Genomic DNA, 25,103 nt, shown 5'->3' with positions numbered 1-25,103 from the left:
GGATGAAGTTAGTGTTGCCTTGGCACGGGCTCGGGAGGACTTCGTTTGTTGTCTTGATAGTATCGTTTGAATTTTGTTTTCCTGTTTTTTCACGGTTGTCAAGGTGTCCCCGTGATAAATTCGGGGTCGCTGTTCTAAAATCATTTTGGCATTCCCTGTTTATATTTATTTCAGATGTAAGGTTATGACTAGTTGCTGTGTAATTCACGTGTTGCTCTGATATCGGTGTCGTGGGTATGCTATATCGTTCTTTGTGTTATGTTTTATGCATTCCTCCCCCCCCTTTTTTTCCTTTTTAAGTTGGTTTGGGTGGAGATTTATGGTAAAGTAGTTGTCATTGTATGGTAGAACGTGGTTGTTGGACTTGTTCATGGATGGAAAATGTTACATTTGGTGGTATTCAATTAGCTATGCAGCATGTTCCTCCCCCCCGGAGATCTTATCGTCATAGTGTTCTAGGGGTGGGGGGAAAGCAAAAGGAAAGATAGTGTTTCTTGTGAGTGCATATTTTGTGAACGAAAACTCCTATCCGGCGTGTCTGGAGTCGTTCCCAGTGCCTTTTGTGTAGAGTCTTGTCCTGAATACGTGGTTGCATCAGTTTAGTGATGGAAGAGTTAGAATAAGCAAAAGTCGAGGAAAGACTTAGATTAGCAGAAGCAACATTGTTTTACTCAGAAACGAATGGTATAATAGTGGGAGTAGTCTTTTAGTCGGACTTTTTGTCACAATTGAAATTCACCTAAGCATAATACTTTTTCAGCCAGATCCCGATGAGTTTTTAGTTGCGTTTGCCTTTGATCTTGGAGCCGTCAACGTGCTCAAGTTTATAATACCCCGATCCCTGACTTTGCGGATGCGGAAAGGTCCTTCCTAGTTTGGGGCAAATTTGACGGCACTGCCCTCTCTTTGGACATGTGGGGCCACAGCAAGTACTAGCTCCCCCTTTTCGAAATGTTTTTCTTTGACATGTTGATTGTAGGATCTTGCTTGTCGATTACGGTATTGCATGTTCTTGTGTTCAGCAATATCCCGACGCTCGTCGATCATGTCAAGAGAACTAAAGCGCTGACTTTCAAGGTCGACCCCGCTTGCTGATAGTAGTCGTGTCGAATCTATGATTACTTCGGCGGGTATGATGGTATCTTCCCCATATACTAAGATATATAGCGAGGATCCTTTCGATGTTCGTTTGGCAATACGATATGCCATTAGGGCTAGTGGGAGTTCTTCATGCCATGCTCTTTTGTTGTCGTAGATACTTCTGCTTAGAATTCTGAGTAGTGATTTGTTAGTAGATTCTGCTTGCCCGTTCCCCTGCGGATAGTAGGGGGTTGATACTTCGTGTTTAATTCGGAAAGATCCTAGGAGTTTTGTCACATTGCTATTGACAAAAGATTGTCGGAAATGATATACATAGGAATTCCGAAACGACATATTATGTGCTCTATTATGAAAGCCGAGATCACCTCTCCAGTAGTTCCTTTTAACAGTATGGCCTCGACCCACTTTGTAAAGTATTCCGTGGCGGTGATGATGTATTCATGCTTTCTAGAAGATTTTGGGTTGATTAGTCCGATGATGTCTAGTCCCCAACTATGAAAAGGCCATGGAGTACAGGTGTCTTGGAGCATAGTGTGTGGTGCATGGATTAGATTCCCATGGATTTGGCACTATTCACACTTCTGCACATATTCGGTGATGTCACTTTCCATTGTTGGCAAATAGTATCTTGCATCGTGAATTTGGGTGAAAAGTCTTTCCTTTCCTTGGTGTTCTCCATCATGACTTACTTCCATTATACGAGTGGAATTTGCTTGATCTACGCATTTTAATGTCTTCTTTTTAAAGCATCGTCGGAAGAGTTCTTCATCTATGACAAAGAATTTTCGGGCGCTCTTCGGGTGCTTTCTTGTTGTCCAGCAGAGTCCCTTCGGTCGGATATTCGATGTATGGGGTTCGCCAGTCTTCCCCGTCAAGAATGAAAGCTTATTCGTGTATTGGAGCTCATTGGCACGTTGGGAACCTCTACATTAACATTAGTAGCTGAAGCTACTGGATTCTTACTTGCTACTGATCTGGCTCACAGACTCAATGTAAATTATGTGGTAATTGAAGGAGACAGTCAAGTGGTGGTTAAAATCCTCAAGGGTGAAACGACATCAACACCTTGAAAAATTTGGAAGATAATAGATGATATTAAAGCCTCTCTAGAGGACTTTCTCAAGCTGATTTTTCCTCTGTTCCGAAGAGAGCTAATGCTACTGCTCATGCTCTTGCAGCATATGCGATTTCCAACAATGTCCAAGAATGGTGGACATCTTCTCAATCTCTCGAACCTCTCATTTTATTACTCCCTTTTAACTGAACTTTCTCATTTTCTTGTTCGTTTTTTTTTCCTTTCCTTTGTTTCTTGATATCAAAAAGAAAGAAAAAAAGGTAAAATTTTACGTAATTGTCCCCACAAGGTATGATATTCACAAGAAAATTAATCCTAACTTAGTTAATTTTCAAAATCAAGTGGGTCCCTATTTATAAGAAAACTAAGCCTGTTTAAATTTTAAAATCAATAGGGGTTTCCTTCCGTCCCTGGGTGTAGTCTAGTCAAAGGGAGTTATGGGTTGCATTTTAAAGTTGGATGTTTGTCAAAGGTAGTTATGGGTTGCATTATAAAGTTGGATGTTTGGCATAAGTTCAATGAGTAGTGTTGTACATACCATGGAAAATAAACCACGTAAAAACCGTTAGACACAAAACACGTGGACCTCACCCCAAAGAGAAAAGCGGGAGGTCCCGCTTTTGGGCTGTCTGTGAGAACATTGTTTTTACGTGGTTCATTTTCTATGGTTCGTCAAGCATTTTATAAGTTCAATTACACAACATAGCAACTACATGTTCTTACTGTTATATTGAATACTCACCTTTCGCCTGAATGCAGCCATGTACTATACCCTTAACTATATTATTGATCAATATTGTCGGCTTACTTTATTTACATAGTCAGATATTGAACTGGAGAGTCTCCTTTGAAGAAAAAGTTAAATTCATATGATTGAAAAAAAAAAGAGAAATAACCATCAGTTGATATTACAACATCATGGTACCACTGCTTCCTAGCTAGCTAGGATGCAAGTGATAGGTATCAAGTCATAAAATTAACAAAGCTTTCACCTGTAGAAACAGTCCTCACTGGTCTTAGATCAGAAGTGCTACACTTCCCCCGCTTCCTTGTCTCATTAGGTGTCATCGTTCTTAGCTCTTGATCCCTGGATTGAGATTAGCAGAGGGTCTCATTATTATTGGATTTAATCGATAAATGCTTGATACATAGGTGGGGGAAAGGAGTGGGGGAAGGGAGTGGATGTATATCATTTTCCGTCTTAGATTTGCCTTCAAAAATATTGTGTGAGGTCACAGTGTCACACTATCACACAAGTACACCACAGGTATGGACATGAAATTTGATACTCTGTTTTTGAGCATTCTCATTGGACTTGGGCTTACAACTTACAAATCTGTGCAATCAATTTATGGCCGACAATTAATACTAGTTTCTGTTACTGCCTATCGAGAGTAGCTACTTCACAGTGATATCATACTGTTTCTGTAGCAATGAAGCTAAAAATATTGTGCTATGACTCCGTGACAGTTGGAAAAGGAAAGTTACCCAGAAAAACTGATGTTTACTTCTCATGTTTTACGGTTGGTTTGAAGCTGAAAGTTGAAACCAAAAAAGCAATAAAACAGTTATTGTATGAATTCTAAGTAATGAAGTCTTAAGAAGAATCATCACAGGTAGTAATATCTATTCATTACATCAGTGCAGTATCTGATAATAGTTGTGGATATACCACTTACATGATTATCTTTCATGGTTTCAACCCAAAAAGAGAAAAGGGCAAAGCAAAAGAAAGGAGGCAATCAAAATGTTGATTATTACCTCACGCTGTAATTCTATATTATCTATCTTTGTCGTCGAGATTGGTGGTTGTTTCTTTACTTGGGCGTGGATACCCTCTCATTAGAGAAATTAAAACATGTGAAGCACCCAAGCTTGCTTGTCAATAACGACTTCAACAGAGATTCTGTGAATAGTTATTCCTTCCTGAAATTCAAAATCCCTGACCTTTTACCAATGTACATCAATGCACCGACCCCGTCAATAAAATCAACAATGTAAGAAAAAGCCACAGACAACTGCTGTGTTGCTTAATGCGCAAATGGCGAACCTGATTTATGTTCATGGGTATATTTTGACTAGCTAATCTGATCTCACTCTTATAGAAACAACCTGATATCCTGAAAGAAAACCCTTGAGAGCCAGGAACAGCAAGATTGGTCCCTACTCCCTAGCCAGGTTGATTGTATCTTTCAGCAAAAATTTCAGAATTGTAGGGAAGTTTCAGACTCAAGCTCAAGCTCAACATTAACTTATCACCTCCTTCTATTTCAGACCGAATACGGGATTCCCTAAGCATGTCAGTGTTACTACTGCATGCTTCCTCAACCCTCTCATCCACCTTGGTATTGGCACTCCCTGTAGCAACACAACCCTTTGCACGGACTCGAGGGGAGGGCCTTGTAAATGAGTTATCTCTTGACAAAGATTTCTTGTCCCTTGATTTCCTATTTGTGGTTACGTACCCACCAGCCAGAGCTTCCAATGCTTTTGTGGTTAGCGGTCGATTTCTTGAACTCTGTCGGCGGGCATTAAGAGTAGGCTGATCCTCGGCACTAGAGATACCATTTGAGGTTCTCACTGATGTTTGAAGATCCTCTGGTTGGATTACTTCAGCTGGAAGAGACAAACCCTTCGTACTTTCATCATAATGGAAATCCCTCTCCTCCATGAAGAAGAGATCACCATATTCATATTCCGGTAGTGCATTCAGATCGATCATAGCCCGATGTTCAGCTCTCCGACTGACTAGCTTTTCATTGATATCATGTCGGTCTTCTTTAGTTGAAGAACCAGTCGATACTTTATCTTGAAATGGATATACTATAGGAACCATATGTTCACAGGTGTCAGGTGAGTCTAAATTGGAAGAGGGCTCCTCTTCTTTTACTCCAAAATGTGTGGATATGTTATTTGTACTCAAGCTTCTCTCTTTATTAGCACAAGGACCTACTTTTTTTCGTTTCTTCACTAGAGCACTAGAGTTTGACTCTCCAGATTTTGCTCTCTTTTGTAATATACACTTCGACATCTTCCCCACATGCTTGTTGTTATTAACTGCGGCATACTGAAACTCGTGATTCTCCATTGGAGAACTGCTAATAACTGAGCCATTAAGTGAAACACACTGCCTTGAAACACCAACTAGACTATCTGCATTAGAGTTACCCTTCCTCAGCCTACTAGTAACAGTATCTTGCTGAGGGTCATCAACCAACATATCAACTGAGCCTGGATCATCCAGTCGCTCTTTAAAGCTTACTCCAACAGTTTCTCTAGATATACTTGATGGAGTAGAAGTATTATTGGTCTCAACAGGTAAGGTTTTTAGATCTCTCATCTTGAAAGGTCTTTCCCCATTTATCAAACTGGTATCCACAACAGTAAACTTCACTAGATCTGAATTAGAACTTGCAAGCGGCGGTTTCAGATAACAATGGCGTTGATGATCTGAATGAATATCCTGATCCATCTCTGGAGCCCACTCATGTTCTTCCTTGTTGTCATTTTCTCTGGGTGCTTCTTCTACCTCAACGTCAAGAAGAGTTGGATCAGATACCACTTTGTCCAAAACATCAGTGACGGAATCAAAATAGTGATTTCCTTTCACATGTTGTTTTCTTGAGAACTTCTTGACATCCGGAATGAGAAACACTAAAGAATTCTTGTTACCATTATTATAACCTTGATACTTGGGTTGCTCAGAGTGCCATCCTCTGGCAAGTAAACGGGGCCAAACGGCTTCCCAAAATAGATCATTAGATCGAGCTTTGCTTAAACGGAAATCACCATTTAAAAACTTAAGGATATCCGCAGATGTAAGAGAGTTACACTCTTTGCCAGTTGGAATTTCTTGACGAACAGGGATAGCTTGGTTGCTCCTTACAGAGTCTGAAATGCCAGTCAAATCTCGCTTACCCTTGCCGATTCCCACAGCTTCTACCAGTGTTTCTATGCCCACTGTTTCCTTCATCATAGAGACATAGTCCTCAAGCGTAATAGTATACTCTGTTAATTTCTTCCCCGCCTGCAAATTCGCAAATGACATATATAAAGCAGCTCTATCTGAATAAGGTTTCTGCAAGAAAGTATAAGAGCATAACCACGTTCCCTCCTTATAAAATGTTCGGAAATGGTGAGACATTCTGGTGAGTGATACTTATTTGTGTGAGGATCAACATCATGCTGGTATATACAAGAGAGGCGATGGATGCATTTTTGCAACTGTAATATAGAGTTTCTGCATAATTTGAAATTTTACGGATACCTGATATATTTTTATACTAAGATAATTTAACAATGATGACCATAAGAAAGATAAGTTGAAGTTTAGATCTGCTAGAGCATTTGGGCATGCTACCAGTACCAATGATTAGTGAGATTGATGTAATCTAAAAGCAAAACGTGCTAGCTACACTCCAGATGCATTATCTCATGGCACGAACAAAAACTAGATATATTAGTAGTTTAGTACAAGGTCACATGTATGCTAAGAAGCCCACAATTTGATGAGAAAGCTAAAATCTTCCAGAAGGACAAAAATATTGAGGTACGGTGGAAGGTCTACTGTAGAGGCTACATGTTAATAAGTGAAGGTTTTATTGTGGAAGATTGATTCTAAAAACCAAACCATTGAAGAAATATAAGCTTAGCCACTTTAAGAGGCAGAGAAGTCTTCGAAAATGATGGCTTTGTACGAAATAAAATTACTCAATACAATTTTGATACAAGAACACGAGGATTTAGCGGAAGTATTTTCCATTTATTTTGCAGAAACATGAAAGCAGTGAAAGATTGCATCAACATTATGAAATCAACTCTAAGATTTAATACATGAAACTATAGTGTTAAAATCTATTGTTTTCACTGATGTACTTCTAAGGGATATAGGAAACTAATCATGACGACTTCATAAAGACATAGTAAGTGCAGAGTGGAAATTAATTTGCAATTGTGACCAAGAGATCATTTAATTTATACTCCCCAGCAAAACTTTTGAATCTAAGTATCGACAATACCTCTATGAAAGCATTTCTGCACTCCTTGGGAACATGGGGAAGCAAGCGTGATAACAGTTCTTGTTGCCGCGATCCAGTGAAAATCTTTTGCCCGTGTACACATTTTTTGCTTCTTATCTTCCTGCCTTCTGACCATCGACGGTGTGCATCAGACCTAAAAAATCTCCCGTAGTAATATGACTGTATATCACCCATCTCTTTACTTTCAACAAATTTCTTCACCTGAACAAGATTCTTCCCAAAAATATAAAGACCGAGGAGAAATCTATCCTTCTCAACATCCCTCCAGGAATTGCTTACTAAACCTGGAACTGGACAGTAATTTTTGGCAATTAAGTTACATTTCTCATTCATTGAGGGTAAATCCGCATCCATCCGGTTGCCAGCTAACGTACTATTTTCTCTACTATCCAATTTCAGAAAAGGTTCAACTTTAGCTTTTGTACCTTTATGGTCTGAATATTTGTGCCTGGCTTTCCTTTCAGACCTATTTGCACCCACTCTACCATCTGGGGCCCGTTGCAATTTTATCCCTTCAAGTTTGATATCATCGACTTGATCATACACCCACATAACTGGGATGGATAATCTCATTGGTGAAGAATGACTAGTACCAGCTGCTTCGAAATGAGATGCGGTATTCTTGAAGTTGTCCGATTCCCTTTCTCTTTCTGGAATTTCCACCTGATACTGATCTCCAACTCGAGGAACTACTTCTGGTTCCCCGAAGATATCATACCTTGGAAAAAGCAAAAGCTCAGCAGATGTGTCTTCAGTAAGGTGCTCACCGTCGTGATCCATTTCGACAGAATCCATCTACCAATTGACCTGAAAGAAAAAACAATTCAGAACTTAAACAATCTATGATAGAAATGAAACATTTTTTAAAGTACTCAAGTATTTATCTCGGCAGCTAGTTCGCCCGTCGTACACACCTTTCAACTTATAGACAGAACTGTGTTCCTAAGTTCCAACTGCAAAGTCAGCTATCAGCGTTTTGACGCTCGTACGATATACGTCATTTGAATAGTTCTCAAAGCTAAGTATTTCTAATTCGTACTCAAACCAGTACATTAACCAAGTCTCAATATGTTTTTCCAAAAACAGTACACAACACCCATAGGAGTCCATGCGAAGTTAGAATTGAGTATGTATTACTTAATTAAGCCTAAAACAAAACATAAATCGACTGTTAATATTGGATTAAATGGGGCAAAGAAATCTAAGTTCAACTACTCCATCAGAAACATAACAAAGATCAGTGATACATTAAACTTAAACTTAAACATATCAACATATATCAATTTTGAACTAAAATTTACAAACGACGAAAAAAATTTATCATTTCTAGATCTGTTTCCGAAAACGAATACCATACCCGTGGAATGTATGCAACAAGAACCGGAATTTAGAGTAAACCCGACAAATATACTAGATGACCGCGCGGTGGGAGGCCTACGACAGAAACGAACTAACGAACTCACCGCAGGAACAAAGACCCTGGATTTTGATCTCCCACTAGTTGAACTATCTGGGACAATGAAGTCTCTGATCCAATATTAGTGACCTTAACTAACACGCATCCGTTTCATTCAAAATTCCACCAATAACCTGTTAACATTGTGTAATAAATGTCACTTAAATTTGTGATTAGAAATGCAAATAATTCAACAAACAGGAAGAATAATAAGAATAAAGAGATCCTTGTCCCTTGGATTTTTGGCCAATGGCCTTGCGTAGCTAACAAGGATAATTCAACAAACAAATTAACGAACTCACCACAGGAACAAAGACCCTGGATCAATATTCTGATCCATGGTAGTATAAAAGTGCTTCCGTTGCTACTCCAAAACCTCAACCTCATAAGAAAAGTACCTCCCAAACCTTGTCATGTGGCCATGCTCCTTTCCTAGGACGTAGTTGGTTTTAATGTTGTGCAACAATGTGATTAATTTATCACCCAATTCAAAGTTTCAATTTCTCACATCGATGTTCTACCTGCAGGTATATAAGAAATGGTCATTAGCAAAATATTCTAGCTGTATAATGCGTGATGAGTCGGCATTGACCAGTTATGCTCTGCATAACATAACTGCCTAGATCGTTCCAACATAAGAGTTTGTAACTGGTAATCAAACATAATTTTGGGTTTAGTGTTCAGATCATAGGCCCATAACCATATGTTTTCTGGAAAATATAACGAAAGTTGTGTAAAATTTATGTCAATAATTCAATCGAACCAAGATTCTGTCTCCCCAATTCAGTTACATGTGAGTTCATTTTCATCTTGTCTTAATTATCAGTTAAGAACATAAGCTCTTAATACACTGACAGATGAGCAAAGCACCCTACTACTGCAGAAGAAACTATTGGAACAAAATCACATATTATCAAGAATTACCTTCAATCCATCATTGAAATTCTTGTATGAACTGCCACAGTTTAACTTCAGCTTCTTATTGCAACCACAATTCAACTTCTAATCTCAAACTATTAGCTGTAACATAATGTAGATTAATATCGATTAATATCTAAATCCTAAATAAGCAATTATTATACGGTCTCAATACTATAAACCTGTGTTTAAACAGAACCCACTAATCAAAATCCCTATAGAACGCTTAAACTACAATCAATTTCAGAACAAAATCTTTAAGGCATTTTATCAAACACATAAGTTGAATTGTACAAAACAATAAGTTTTTTAAAATTAGGCTAGATAAGCTACAACATAGAATTAATATTAATAACCATGAGTTCATGAATCATGCTTACAACATTGATAACTTCTGTAAACAACTATACATGAAACTCTCTATAGTTGCAGAAAGTTTTAGTTAGGAATTAGGATACACAAAAGAGGAAGTCTAGAATAAGAAAAAAAAAACGAAGCTTTGACATGACGCAGTTCGATAGATGATTAAACCATACCGTTCAAGTTGTCGAACTGCTAGCCTGAAATTTGGAAGAAAGAAGAGATCTGTAAATTTGAAGTAACAACAACTCAAAAACAATAAAAACAAATATATTAAACAATCAAAACAGAGTTATTAAGAAGATAAAAATGAGAAATTATTTTTTTTACTTCACCTCTAACTTTACGTGACGAAAGGGAAGCATGAGTTTGAAGGGTAAAATGGGGTCGCATAAGTATATTTCTGACCCTTGGATTGGATTGTCAACTTTTTCACTCCTCAAAATATACAAAGTGTTTTACAGAAAGAGATGCAGAAAAGAAAGAAATGGTTTACCTTGTTAAACTCTCATGTATACAAATTCATGGAGGATGGAGGAACCGGAAGAGATGGATGAACCGGAGGAGAGTCTTCGAAGAGACAAACAAAGAAAGAAAACCAAAGTCGTTTCCTTTCCTTGTCTAAAAACACGAAACCAGAAGAAGATGGAGTCTACTAAGAGAGAGAGAGAAAGAAGTAAAAAGTGATACGAGACTGTTTACATTCTAAAGGAGACGAAATCTAGAGAGAGTTGGGAGATTTACGCGCAGCAACAGGAGGTTTTGTTTTGCTTATGGGGAGGATTTTTTTTTTTTGATGGACACATCATTTGAAAAGATGTGACCACAGCGTTATTTTCGTTACTAGTTTACTGCTAGTTATATTTTATTTTATTTTTCATTTATTTGACTAAACTGCCCTTTATCATTTTTAATCTCTTATTGTCATTCTCTTATTCTTTTTTGTTCTTTTCTGTTTTTTTTTTTTTTTCATTTTTTTCATGGTAGTTTTTTTTTTGTGGCTTGATTGGGGTAATACCCAAATTAATTGGGGTATACCAAATGAGACAAAATAAAGTCATTTTGAATTAAAACATAAAATCCCTTATCCACATATTTACAAAGATAGATAATCTATCCTTGATTAATTAACACTAATAAATGTGATTAGAATAATTAATTTAATTAGTTAATTATTTGATTGAGATTTTGAAATTAGGTTTTATTTTAGATTGAACTCATGGATGTGGGTAGATTTTTGAGAATTTTTTTTTTTTTTTAAGAATTCTACTTGTAACGGAAATGAAATCGTACTACTCGAACACTTATAAATATGGGATTGTAGAGCTGCTGGGCGATTTTATACTCAAAATTATAGAAGGAATCGATATTTTCAGTTATGAAAATATGAAAAGTCGGCAAGGTCTACGGATGAAGAACATGCCGACTATATCTGGCCGGCAAGGTCTGTGGATGAAGAACATGCCGACAACTTATGACCGGCAAGGTCGATAAAAAAATACCCTGCCGACTATAGGATTTTTGACATACAGAGAAGGTGTTACAAATGCATGATTAGTCGGCAAGGTATTAATTTCATAACCTGCCGACTAAAATATAGTCGATAAGATACAGAGATGGATATCTTGCTGACTCTGTAACTTCTAATTTCAGAGATGAAAAGTCGGCATGGTATTCAACCTTATACCCTGCCGACTTTTGGTTCGTTTTGGTTCTTCGAGTGTTTTTTTTTTTTGATTTCACTTGTCTAGACTCCACTCATACTGAACCCCGTTAGTCATACCGTTATGACTTATCACAAGATCCCATCACCGGAGCAAGGTAGTTAATTTCGGATTCCGGTTTATCTCGGTCCCGAGCGAGATACTGGTACAACGTTGTCTCGGGGAGATTCCGTTTTCAAATTTCGGTGTAATTTCGGTTCCAACTTTTATAATAAGAAGTGTTTGTTGCCAAGTTCAATTACCAGGCGTAAACACTAACTCTCATATGGATTGATGAGAAATTGTGCTGAGGCCAGAGTTCTAAAAGACTATTAGTAACAATTAATTTCATTCACAAATAAAATTGGAAGCATTTCACATCCACATCCAGTTCCAGAGGTTATCAATAATGTATCATGATTGCACAACCAAGAAAAGTAGTCTCACGCTCTAAGTAAACGTTACAAAATGTGTACAAAGTAAAGGAACAACAAGGATATTACAATTCTAATCAATATAATTTGATTCATCATAGATATCATCATCTAAAGTAACTCCATCATTCCCGACACCACCGAGTAGCCCATTTTGAGTGTCCAACATCAAGTCATCAGTATCATATCCATCATACTCTGAGTTAGTTGGATACGTAGACTTACTTCGAGAACTACTGGCACCTTTACTACCAACAGTCCCACGTTCTTCACTAACTATCTCTTGCAAATCATCAAAAGTTACATAATCACCATGAACCTCCAAGTCATTCAAATTTCGTAACTCCAACCATTCACCATTTTCATCACGCTCCTCCAGAAAAATAGGATCATTAACTTTATCATTATCGTTATATTGTTGGATTTCTAGGTAACGACGCTGCAATTTCTTATTATACTGGATAAAAACACTATCATTCAATTTATGTTGCGTTATGCGATTTCGTTTTTTCGAGTGCAACTGAAATACATAAGATAAGTACGTAATTCAACTAAAATACTTAATAATAAGCACATGCTAATTTTTTTGTTGCTTGTTGTCATAAGAACATAGGGGTATACAGGCATGTTATGTTCCTAGTTCAATCGACCTACTATACAGAGCACTTAAGGGAAATGAGTTATGGTCAAGTCTTAACAGTAATACAACACTCCACAATCAATTAATTCAAAATATAGGTACTGGAATTGCATGGTTCGTGCATATTCAGAATATTACTAATCAGTGTAAAAGATTAGAATACTTACATTTTGAAATGTGCTCCAGTTTCGCTCACATGGTGGTCTGTCTGCATGAGTAAATCCATTGGACCCCTAGAACTACTTTGGCTCTTGAATTTTCTTTTACTCTGACTCTGAACAACTACTTGACTACTACTTCCCACATTAAAATCCTTTTCAACTTCTTGTACCTCATGGTCCTCATCATCAGTATCAGCATCAGACTTTTCATCAGATTGTGTGCGACGATACAAAGCATCAACGTTATCCCTGTGAGCTTTCTTTAACTTCTTTATACTGTCATTTTGTCTAATTTCATTTATAGTTTCAACTGTTGCTTTCATACATTATGAAACATTCCCTTTGACTTGTGTGATATGCTGCTTAAGCCTAGTAATTCCACCACCACGCATTTCTTTGTTACAAAGCGTACAACTTAGTTTCTTCGGAAATGCAGGATCTTTGCATGTAGCCCATTTCCATGCTGGATCTCTTGTTTGAGTCAGACTAGAAGATTGAGGGAGTATTGACCCACATGTAGTGTTTGATTTGTTATAATTGGATGCATTAGAAGAATCCATAATCACAACCTGAAATTCATGTCAAATTGAAATTATGAGAACAATAAGCAAACTCTATTATCCAACTGAACTTTCTTACAATTGGGAGCCAACTGAACTTGGTACACCACTGGCTAATACAACCAATTATTAGCACAAAATTATTACCACTGCCTAATAAAACTCTACTTATGAACATCGATGTATAGTCTATAAATTGATATCAGATAATGACACAAACATCACCTCAACCACATTCCTACCTGAGAGAAGCATAGAATGGATGCCTACCTCAGATTTGCATCCAGCTGAAATAAGACTATTACTTGAGCCACCCAAAGCAAAATTAAATACTTCTTGAGCTTAACCAGCAGTTAATACTGCTACCTGAGGAAACCGAACACCCAATTCTTCATTACTAAAGCAAATCAACAAGAAGCCTAACATGCATCAAACACTGTCACAACTATGAAGTGAACTCAATATTTAATGACCTCACCAGCAAATCAACAAGAACCCATGACAAATCAAAAAGAACCCATGAAAAAAAATTCAGTAATTAAACAAAGAAAGCTTCAATTGAAATTCAAAACCCTAATCTCAGATTAACATCAAAAGAACTCACAATATGATAGAAAAGTTCTCAAAAGTCAAAATATATAAAGCTAGCTTCGATTAACACCACAAACCCTAATCTTGCTTCGATTAACATACCTTGCTTCGATTATGTGAGAGAGAGTCAGAGACTGAAGAAGAAACAAAGTGAAGAAGAAACGAAGTGAAGAAGAGTGAATCGGTGGGATAGATATTAGGATTAGTTAGGTTAAATTACTAAAACACCCTATATCGGGGGTAAAATCGGTGGAATTTCGGCCGATATAACCGAGTTTTCCGGTAACTTTTCGTATCACCGGAATTTCGTATTCCGCTATGTTACGAGCCGAAAAGGGAAATTTCGGCGGAATTTCGGCCGAGATGGCCGAAATTGACTACCTTGCACCGGAGTATTACATTGGTGTACGTTCCGTTAGAGTTAACGGAAAGCCCTTGAAGATTAACGAGAAATTATTGACCATTGATGAGAATGGATATGGTGGGACCAAGATAAATAGTGTTGTACCGTACACCACAATGGAGAGTTCAATTTACAGAACGTTTACTAAAATGTTTATACAAGAAGCTGCTTTAATGAACCTTAGCACCTTACTGTCACAAAACCGGTGAGGCCTTATGGTGTTTGTTTCAAGTCGGATGTATTAGGGCATACAAGAGTGGGACCAGCTGTTCCTACCGTTGATTTTGTGATGCATCATGATAGAGTTTATTGGAGGTTTTTTGGTGGAAATTTGATGGTTAGGATTCCGGGAGATGATGCTAATGATGATGGTGATGGTGGTAAGTGGTGTTTAGGGTTCGTAGATGGTGGGATTAACGCAACAACCTCAATTGTGATTGGTGCACATCAAATTGAAAATAATCTTATTCAGTTTGATCTAAGGTTGAGAAGGTTCGGATTTAGTTCTTCACTTATGACTAGGGAAACTACTTGTGCTAATTTTAATTTCACTATAAATCCTAAATTGAATTGGTAGAATATTTTGTGGTATGAATATGTTCAGACTCGTGTTACCAAGGTGTATCAGTTTTTCATTTATTACAAAATCGTTGGGTTTTTTTTTTTTTTAAGTCCAAATTTTTTTTCTTCAGATTCACATTATTTTGGACCACAATATAAAGAGCCAATTTCTTGTTAGTTTGTATGAAATACGTTAAGACTGTAGTTAAAAAGTTGTATCCAATTTATTTACTGTAATATTGTTAGATGAGATCACCTAAAATCCTAATTGCCAATAATTAACCTCTCAGTAGAGTGGTAGAATTTTTAGATGATAATGTTATTGATTATCATCGGTACTAATTCTTTATCTGCTAAAGAGAAAAAAAATATCTTACTTATTTGGACGAAAACCTAATAATATAGTAGGTTTTACGCTGTCTTACACTATATATTAATAACTCGTGATCTTAATTTTAAGACTTGCTTGGATGACCAATAAATCACAAATGATAATATTACGCATCAACTAATAAGGGCCAGTAACTCAAACATGAAGTCACTAAAGAATTTTATATGGGAAAATCTATGACCTCGAGGAAATATTTTAAGTTTGCAACTAATAAAAGCCCAACTAGTGAATGTATCTTAGGCTAGACTCAAAATAACCTACATTGTCCTAGGATAATTTGGATGATTAATCAAACCATGAATATCAAATGTTGAAAGGAGATGGCACAAAGGTTTACAAGGTTCGGCAGAGGCTACGTCTACGGAGTGTTGAGTTTAGTTTTTCACTATGAACAACCGAGGTTACAACATATCCTCTATCAGTTATATATTAGCGAGCATGACTAGAAGCATCTAAGTCACACTTTGTATCTCCCAGGCCAACCTGCTTCTAAAGGTTCCAAGGTATCTATTCTAAAGGTGCCAAGGTCTCTATTAATAGAACTTGCGGCGGATCCCACTCGGTGCTTCAGCTCTTGCTCACATATTGATGCTCTCGCCTGTGATCATTTCAGACACTTGATGCCACGCATACTTTACAACATGTATTTAACGTTTAATGTTAATTGGATTATTCTGTCACTCGTCCAACAATTCCTTCGTTGTCTTGTCATTTATATGTCAGTTATCTCCATCTCAGCCATCCATTTGAATTCTCCTCACAATTGGATAAAGTTGATGGAGACCGGATCCTTTGTGAATCAGGTGTATCTAACCTCATTGTTACTCCGTCCGGATCATACTGAAGTGACCTTAATTAGACATGTCAAAAATAAGGAAAATCTTACTCATAATGATCTTTGGAATTCAGAGTTTTATATAATAGCTTAATACTTTAACAAATGATAGCCACTCAACATAAATGACATAGTTCTCCAAAAGAGTGTTATGGTTGTACTTATGTTAAATCTATCTAAGATCAACACACATCTAACTTAGTTTTAGTACCTGATGCGGATACATCTCAGATATATCTACATGCGAACATTACCATTTGAACAATCTTGGAAAATATGTAGTAACTTTGTTCAGTTCTCTATGAATCATTTTCACCACCTTTAACCCTACAAGCATAACCACCACCTTCAACCTCACCAACATAACCACCACCTCCAGCCTGAATAAAATAAGCTTCAGTTATATCAACACAACCAGTAATACCAGCAACATCCTTATTAGGCTCATCCAAGCAAAATATCCTTGCAGCATAATAGTATCATTGTTTTCGAACTCTCTCATCAATAGGCCAGCGTTTAAATACAAATCAATTTTTGGATGTCCACTTTTGATAGATACGCAGAAAGCTCACAAACTTAGAGTAATTTAAATTTTATCGAGTTAAACACCGCCTTCCATCCCTAGATCGAAAATCATAGGTTCTGCAATTTAACTGCCCTTTTAGGTCATAAACAAGAAATACAGCTATGTTCATCCCCAAGAGTCGGTCTAGCATGTTAAATTGATGGTTGTCATAAGTGCAATCAAATTTATAATCTTGTTTCTACACAATTAACTGGTAATATAATGGAAGTCAAGTTCGTTCCCGCGAAGAGCAGTGAGTTTTAGTTGTCAAAGCGTCACAAAGGGGGATTTGTTTTAGATTTTTAAGCAAACTAAAATAAAACAATTAAAAATATTAAGTTGTAAGCAATAGAGAGAGAGATGATCGAGAAATCTTTCTTCGTTACTAAACTGTCAACGAGTTATTATACTTATCTACTCGTCATTAGTTATAGATTATCACCAACCGTGGAATAACAGCTAGCTCAGTGTTACCCCCTAAATTCCTTTTATCACTAGGTACGGAAGCTCTCCAATACCAAATTATGTTCGTCTAAACCACCCAGTAGTATTTCACTCAAGGTATAATTTGGTTGAACGTTTTATCTTTTGTGAATTTATAGGTTGATTCTAGTAGTTAGAATCTTAGCTCAAGGTCCACTTTCTAGTGTTTTTCATACACACAATCGCTCCACAGAATCCCTCTGTAAGGTCTCGTGTTCTCTACTTGTGTACAAGTTATTCGACAATTACTTATCTTCTAACTTAATACTAGCATTAGATTGAATCAACAAATAAATTTAGTTGTCCACCTAAAAAATCTACCAATCAATCGCAAATATTCATTACAGTATAAACAAGTGATAGTCATATGAAGAACTTCAAAGAATATTAATATGATAACTCAAATCTTGTTTAAAACTTAAAATTCATACTCAATCAATAGGTGTTTAGATACTCATGGATGTCGAAACATCCATGGTATACATATAAAAAAAGTAAAAAGATAACGTTACGAAAGAGGAACCGCTCTGAAACCCTAGCTTTCACTCCGTGTGTTGTTTCTCCTTTCCAAAACTTACAATTTGTGCCTTTTTTTTATATTTATTTCTACATGGCCTAATACCTATTTATATAGATTTACATTGCTTGTTTTTCAAGTATCTAAGTTGTTTCAAGAATGGTGTGGAATGGAAAACACACAAAAACACTTGCAAGTATACAAGGTCAAGCTTTATAATATAGGGATAAGAAAGGGATCAGTCCACAGGGAGTAGGAGTGCATAAAAGAAATTTTCCTAAGCTAGCAATGGAGACATGGCACTATGGCAGTGAGCAAAGCAAGGTAATGTGACAGATTCAAAGAACTAAAACAGTTAACACAAGATGGAAAAACAGCAAGGAACCAAGGCTGTGAGCCAAGGGCAGGGGTGAGATTGTGCACTGATTTCAGTGCACAATAGGCTTCAAAATGCAAGAACTAAGCAAAACAGTAAAGGAAAGTAACTGAGCAGTGAATAAAAGCAGAGCAGGAATTGTAAGTGACTGAAGAAAGGAATTGTGGCTAAGCTAAAGGCTTAGAATCCACCTTGGTGTCCTAGCCAAACAATGTAGTTCTAGGTTGAAATTAAGACCCTAAGCATACAATTGGAATGGAAAGAAAATCAGCTTGCTCAACTAATGTGCTCCTAGCATTGACTGTCTTTTGACAGTACAATCAATCACAAGCACACAGATGAGCACTAATCACTCCCATTGCTCAAGAAAAACAAGAATTAAGGCTCTAACCTAGCAATTCATCATCAAACAATGCACTAAGGCTTCATCTGAGCCTTAGCTGCAGTAACTTAGCTCATGAAAAACATGTTAACAGCATCAACATTCATCACATATGCTAATTGAAACAACATTCTCAACATTGAAGATAAAAATCAAAACATCATATAACATTCACTATCAACTGTCATGCAATAACTGAAATTTAAATTGCAAACAAACAGAACAAAATGTTTTTCTGGCTAGTCCAGAGATCATCCCCATCTACCCCTCTACATCACCCCCTATTTATATCACCAAATACCCAATTTTTCCGAAACCCTAGAATTGAAATTAGGGTTTTCAATCTCCGAAATTTACTCACCAAAACTTTGAATTGACGTCGCCCCATGTCTTCTCTGCCTCTCTCGGTTCTTCTCCTGCTCCCAATCGCTACAATTGCTCCCTAATTTGAGGTGTTTTATCAACCCTCACCTAGGTCAGTTGGTGAGAGAGGTTAAAGCGCTTCGAATTAGGGGGATGGGTCGTGTCGGGTAATGATGGAGATGGTGGAGTTGGTGGTAGTTGGTGTAGGTAGTGGTGGTTGTGGAAGTGGAATAGGTGGTGGTACGGCAGGGTATGGTGGTTCTGTTGCAGAGAGGGGGAGAGGAAGAAGAAGGTGGAGGTCGATATGGGTTAGGGTAGGGAGCTGTTTGGCTAGGTCATAGGGTTCGAGTATTAGTGTGTTAGGCGGGTGTATCAAGATGTGTGTACCACGAGCTGAAGCCACTGGATATGGAGATGGTAGGTGGATCGGACGGATAAGAAAGAAGCAGCTTGTAGGGACCGTAGGATGTAAAATACAACGAAGTCTACGGTGCGAGATTAGGTTAGGTGTTGTAGTGTTTAGCGGAATCATCGGGATTTGATGAACAGGCATAGGAGCGACCGTAGGATGCTGAAATGCTTCGATCTGACGGCTGAAATCCGAGACGGGCATGGATATAGAAAATGGGTTTGGGTGAGGGTTTTGGGCCTTGGGTATGCCAGGCCCATGTCTTCTTTAAGAACAATTCTTCCTCTTCAAGCCCACTTCTAGTCTTTTGGTCTTGTGCACGACATTATTCGCGGCTTCCTTGTGTAATTCCTCCCGTCTTTTCACTACTTTTCTTCTCTTTTCGCTCCGCAATTCATCCAAACTTTATTTATTACCTAAAAATGCAAAATTAAGTAAGAAAAATATTTATTCTTGAAAACAATGAAAATACAGAATATGGGATAAAATGTAGAATTACTGCGCAAAAGATGAGTTAAATGCCAGCAAAAAGGGATAAAAATATACAATATTAGGCACTCATCAAATACCCCCAAACCTGAATTTTACTTGTCCTCAAGTAAAACAAAACTAAGGAAATCCTACCTATACCACTGTCGCTGGTCTCTCGAATGCATTTAGCATATGCACTAAGCCTTTTAAACCACTAAGTGTCCCTAGTGGACGAGTTGAAGTCTCGTGAAGGTTTGCTTAGAACGTACCTACAAAGTTCTAGGTCAAAATATAAGCTCAGATTCCATCAAATGTGACATGTGCAAAACAGTTTAAGCTCACAGCAAAATGGAGATGTCAATCTAGCTATCTAAGGCACAATCCTAGCACTGATAACAAATAAAGACATGTGATAAGAGTGTAAAGTGTATCTACACATGTGTAAAGAAAGATCGGATGTTATGACTACTAATCACCAAGAGATAGTTTCTCAGGCTAAGAACCAAGGTCGAAATCTAGCTAGCTGTCCGGACTTTACGAGAATTGTGAATGAGTTGGAGGTATTTCACAATTACTCGCGTTGTACATCAATGGCATACACCCTCCTTGCTTATTACAATGAAACACAAAATGACTATTTACATGACTCTTATTTACATTGACTACTCTCTTTTATTTTTGGAACAAGAGAGAATGGAATTGATAAATACTTGATTTTTTTTTTTCTGAATATATACATCGTTTTTTTTTTTTTTTTTTTTTTTTTTTTAAGAAGGAAACACTTTTGATACATATACAAAAGGAAACAAAAGATTACATGACACTTTGCAAGAGGTAGCCCTTTTTGATGCACCCAGTTAAATTCGATGGTTGTCTTTCTTAATGTAACCTCCACCTTCTATCCCAACCAACCAAAGAACAAGCTAGTCAAGTTTCGTTCAGTATTCTAAAGTGATTGGCAATCGTAACTTCCTATCAAACACCTTGAAGATCGAGGCCATACATGTATTGGTAGATCGTGCGCGTGCAAATTTCTTATCACTATGTGAATTGTGCTAGAATCAGGGTGCCTAAATATCTAGACTAAGACTCCTAATAATTACATATTTGCACAAGAGTCAACATTTCAAGGTAAATGAGCTCCATTTTTATGTTTTTTTTTATTTTTTTTTAATTTTTTTTTAATTTTTTTTTTTTTTTGGAATTTTTCAATTTTTTCAAAAAGATGGAGTTTTGTTTTCAATTATGCATATTATCGGTATCTACTCTATACCCCCAAACCTAAACTAAAATTGTCCTCAATGTTTCAAAATATGGAAAGAATTATAAAACAATATATGAAGAGGAACATGCTGAGTAGAGTAAAAGGAGAGAGAATACCCGATTGTACGGCGAAAGCTCGATTAAAACTCCGTTATTCAAGGCAAAAATCCATCATATTAGGAGTCACAATGGATGAGCACAAAATATATACAAAAGGAAATTTAACTAACACATTATCTACAAGAAAATTTGGTTTTTAATGGGATTGGACTTTTTGGAAAAATTTGGTTTTGTTGGGAACATTTGGTTTTGATGGGAAAAAGAAAATTTTGGTTTTTAGGGAAAGATTTGGAAAACTTTTTGGTTATTTAGGGAAAGAGTGGACCAGTTTAGTCCACATAGACCGGGTCCTCCAGGTTGGTTGTTTCAATGTCGGGTGGAAATGGCTCAAGGAATGGCTTTAATCTCTGCCCGTTGACTTTGAAAACGTTCTTGTTGGAGACATCCTCCAGCTCTACAGCTCCATGAGGAAAAACTGTGCGTACTAGGTACGGACCCTTCCATCTGGAACGCAGTTTTCCTGGAAAAAGATGTAATCGGGAGTCATACAGCAAGACTTTCTGACCAGGAGTGAAGGATTTGCGTAGAATACGCTTGTCATGAAACATCTTCATCTTCTGCTTATATAACTTGGCACTGTCATAAGCCTCATTTCTCAATTCTTCCAACTCGTTGAGTTGAAGTTTCCTTTGAATTCCAGCTTCGTCCAGAGAAAGTTCAGTCTTGATTGCCCAGTAACGATGTTCTAATTCCACAGGTAGATGGCACGGCTTTCCATACACTAGACGATAGGGGGACATGCCAATTGGTGTCTTATAAGCTGTTCTATAGGCCCACAAAGCATCATTCAATCTCAATGACCAATCTTTCCTAGACGGGTTAACCGTCTTTCTAGAATGTGCTTATTTCCCTATTAGAACTTCCTTGTCCACTGTCTGAGGGTGGTACGGAGTAGCAACCTTGTGAGTTATGCCATACTTGCGTACTAAAGACTCAAAGTACTTGTTACGAAAATGTGAACCGCCGTCACTGATGATAGCTCTAGGGGTACCAAAACGTGAAATATGTTTCCTTTAGAAATGAAAGTACCACCTTGTGGTCATTTGTTCTGGTTGCTATGGCTTCTACCCACTTAGAAACGTAATCAACTGCGACTAGGATGTACAATCTGTCAGACAGGGAATGGACCCATGAAGTCTATCCCCCAAACATCAAAAATCTCCACAATCAAAATGGGGTTCAATGGCATCATGTTTCTCCTCGAAATGCTTCCTAGCTTTTGACAGCGTTCACAAGCAACACAATAATCATGGCAATCCTTGAACAATGATGGCCAATAGAATCCACACTGCAAGATCTTTGCAGCGGTTTTCTTGGCACTGAAATGGCCTCCACATGCTTGGTCATGACAGAAATATCACATCTTTCTGTTCAGTGTTGGGGACACATCTCCTAATGATTTGGTCTGGGCAGTACTTAAACAAATATGGGTCATCCCAAAGGAAATGTTTAACTTCAGCCAAAACTTATAGCGGTCTTGTCTCGACCAACGTGAGGGCATCCTACCTGTAGCGAGGTAGTTAACAATATCAGCAAACCAAGGAAGGTCTGAGATAGACATCAGCTGTTCATCTGGGAATGATTCTCTAATCAGCTCAAATTCATCAATAGACTCTAAAGTTAATCTAGACAAATGATCAGCAACCACATTCTCACAACCTTTCTTATCACGGATTTCGAGATCGAATTCCTGTAATAAGTATCCATCGAATAAGGCGAGCTTTAGCATCCTTCTTGGAAAGAAGATACTTCAAAGCCGCATGGTCTGTGTATATGATGATCTTAGACCCTATCAGATAAGATCTAAACTTGTCTAATGCGAAAACGACGGCAAGCAATTCCTTCTCGGTAGTTGAATAATTGAGTTGGGCATCATTAAGGGTTTTGCTAGCATAGTATATCACATATGGTAGTCTATCAACTCGCTGTCCTAAAACAGCACCAACAGCATAATCAGAGGCATCACACATAAGTTCGAACGGAAGCTTCCAATCGGGTGGTCGGACTATAGGAGCGGTGGTGAGAAGGGTTTTTAATTCCTCCCATGCCTTCACACAAGCAATCGAAATTGAAGGCAACATCTTTGGAGAGAAGACTGCACAGAGGTCTGGAGATTTTGCTGAAATCTTTGATGAATCGCCGGTAAAAACCAGCATGACCTAGAAATGATCTGATCTCCTTCACAGAGCGGTTTGGTAGATATGAATGAGGTCAACTTTAGCTTTATCCACTTCAATTCCTTTTTCTGAGATGATGTGTCCTAGAACTATTCCTGAATTCACCATAAAATGGCATTTTTCCCAATTTAGAACAAGGTTCTTTTCTTTACATCTGGATATCACGAGGGCAAGATGCTTCAAACATTCGTCAAACGAGGAACCAAAAAAGAGAAATCATCCATAAAGATCTCGAGAAAACTATCTATCATGTCAGAAAAAATGCTCATCATGCAACGCTGAAAAGTAGCAGGTGCATTACACAACCCGAAGGGCATACGTCTATAAGCAAACGTCCCAAATGGACACGTGAATGTAGTTTTTTCCTGATCTTCTGGAGCAATGTGAATTTGGTTATAACCGGAAAAGCCATCTAGAAAACAGTAGTGACTGTGTCCAGACACACGTTCTAGCATTTGGTCAATGAAAGGGAGCGGGAAGTGATCCTTCCTTGTTACTGTGTTCAACTTCCTGTAGTCGATGCATACTCGCCATCCTGTGGTTGTACGAGTAGGGACTAATTCATTCTTGTCGTTCTGAACTACAGTAATGCCTGACTTCTTAGGCACAACTTGAATGGGACTAACCCATTTGCTATCAGGTATTGGGTATATGATACCCGCATCAAGTAGTTTCAGGATCTCTCCTTTGACTACATCTCTCATGTTAGGATTAAGTCTCCTTTGCATTTCCCTAGATGGTTTGGCATTCTCTTCAAGGTTAATGTGGTGCATGCAAATGGTGGGACTAATTCCTTTGAGATCTGAGATGGTCCATCCTAAGGCCTCTTTGTGTTCCTTAAGTACTTCTAAAAGCTTACTTTCCTGTTCCGTGTCTAAACATGATGAAATAATGACGGGTAAAGTATCAGAAGAACCTAGGAATGCGTACTTCAACGTACTAGGCAATGTTTTCAATTCAAGCTTGGGTGGCTCAACAATGGATGGAATGCTTGGAATCAGAGAGTAAGGGTGGTTCCACTTCATATTTCCTTTCAGTGATGTCCATTTGAGGTACAGATTCGAGCAGAGATAGGACGTCACTACAGTATGCATCATCATAGGAATCTGGTTAAAGTACTCCATACATGCTTGAAAGGGGTCGACGGATAGAATGTTAGTCAACGAATCTTGCATTAATCCTTCAATCATATTAACTTCATGCACATCATCATCATCAAGATTCACAGGTTGTTGACTAATATCGAACACATTCAATTCTACCGTCATGTTACCAAAAGACAGTTTCAACACTCCATTACGACAATTAATGATCGCGTTGGACGTAGCCAAGAAAGGACGTCCTAAGATGACAGGAATGTGACAGTCTGGGTTTTGTACAGGTTGAGTGTCTAAGACAATGAAGTCTACGGGAAAATAGAATTTGTCAACCTTGATCAAAACGTCTTCGACCACTCCACGAGGAATCTTGACAGATCGGTCTGCCAGTTGTAGAGTGATAGATGTTGGTTTCAACTCCCCAAGACCTAACTGCTCATAAACAGAATATGGCAGTAGGTTAACACTTGCACCTAGGTCTAATAACGCTTTATTGACCGTGTGTTCTCCTATAGTGCAAGAAATTGTTGGACATCCTGGATCCCTAAACTTGGGTGGAGTTTTGTTCAGAATGATGGAACTCACCTGCTCAGCTAAGAAAGCACGTTTTGCACATTGAGCTTGCGCTTTTGAGTACACAAGTCTTTGAGGA

The 25,103-nt window shown here is 37.8% G+C and overlaps 1 protein-coding gene across 10 annotated transcripts; it reads right to left on the bottom strand.

Moving 5' to 3' along the window:
• Positions 1–3,773: 3,773 nt before the first annotated feature.
• Positions 3,774–10,708, bottom strand: LOC113336764. 10 transcript variants are annotated; one of them, XM_026582439.1, is made up of 8 exons: positions 10,446–10,708; positions 10,126–10,149; positions 9,596–9,691; positions 8,974–9,192; positions 8,573–8,805; positions 8,130–8,362; positions 7,195–8,022; positions 3,774–6,203 (listed from the first exon to the last, which is right to left on the bottom strand). In XM_026582439.1, exons 7-8 carry the CDS (start codon positions 8,008–8,010, stop codon positions 4,347–4,349), a joined length of 2,673 nt encoding a protein of 890 aa, XP_026438224.1. In that variant the 5' UTR covers positions 8,011–8,022; positions 8,130–8,362; positions 8,573–8,805; positions 8,974–9,192; positions 9,596–9,691; positions 10,126–10,149; positions 10,446–10,708; the 3' UTR covers positions 3,774–4,346. The 10 variants fall into 10 exon arrangements, with proteins under 10 accessions (XP_026438224.1, XP_026438229.1, XP_026438220.1 ...); XM_026582444.1 differs by lacking the exon at positions 8,130–8,362 and having other exon boundaries at positions 7,195–7,505; positions 7,641–8,022; XM_026582435.1 differs by lacking the exon at positions 8,130–8,362 and having other exon boundaries at positions 10,126–10,174.
• Between the last annotated feature and the right edge of the window lie 14,395 nt (positions 10,709–25,103).

The sequence above is a fragment of the Papaver somniferum genome, unplaced genomic scaffold, assembly GCF_003573695.1.
Source record: "Papaver somniferum cultivar HN1 unplaced genomic scaffold, ASM357369v1 unplaced-scaffold_154, whole genome shotgun sequence".
Classification (NCBI taxonomy): Eukaryota; Viridiplantae; Streptophyta; class Magnoliopsida; order Ranunculales; family Papaveraceae; genus Papaver; species Papaver somniferum.
Note: the sequence above shows the minus strand (reverse complement) of the source record. Positions and strands in the feature narration are given on the sequence as shown.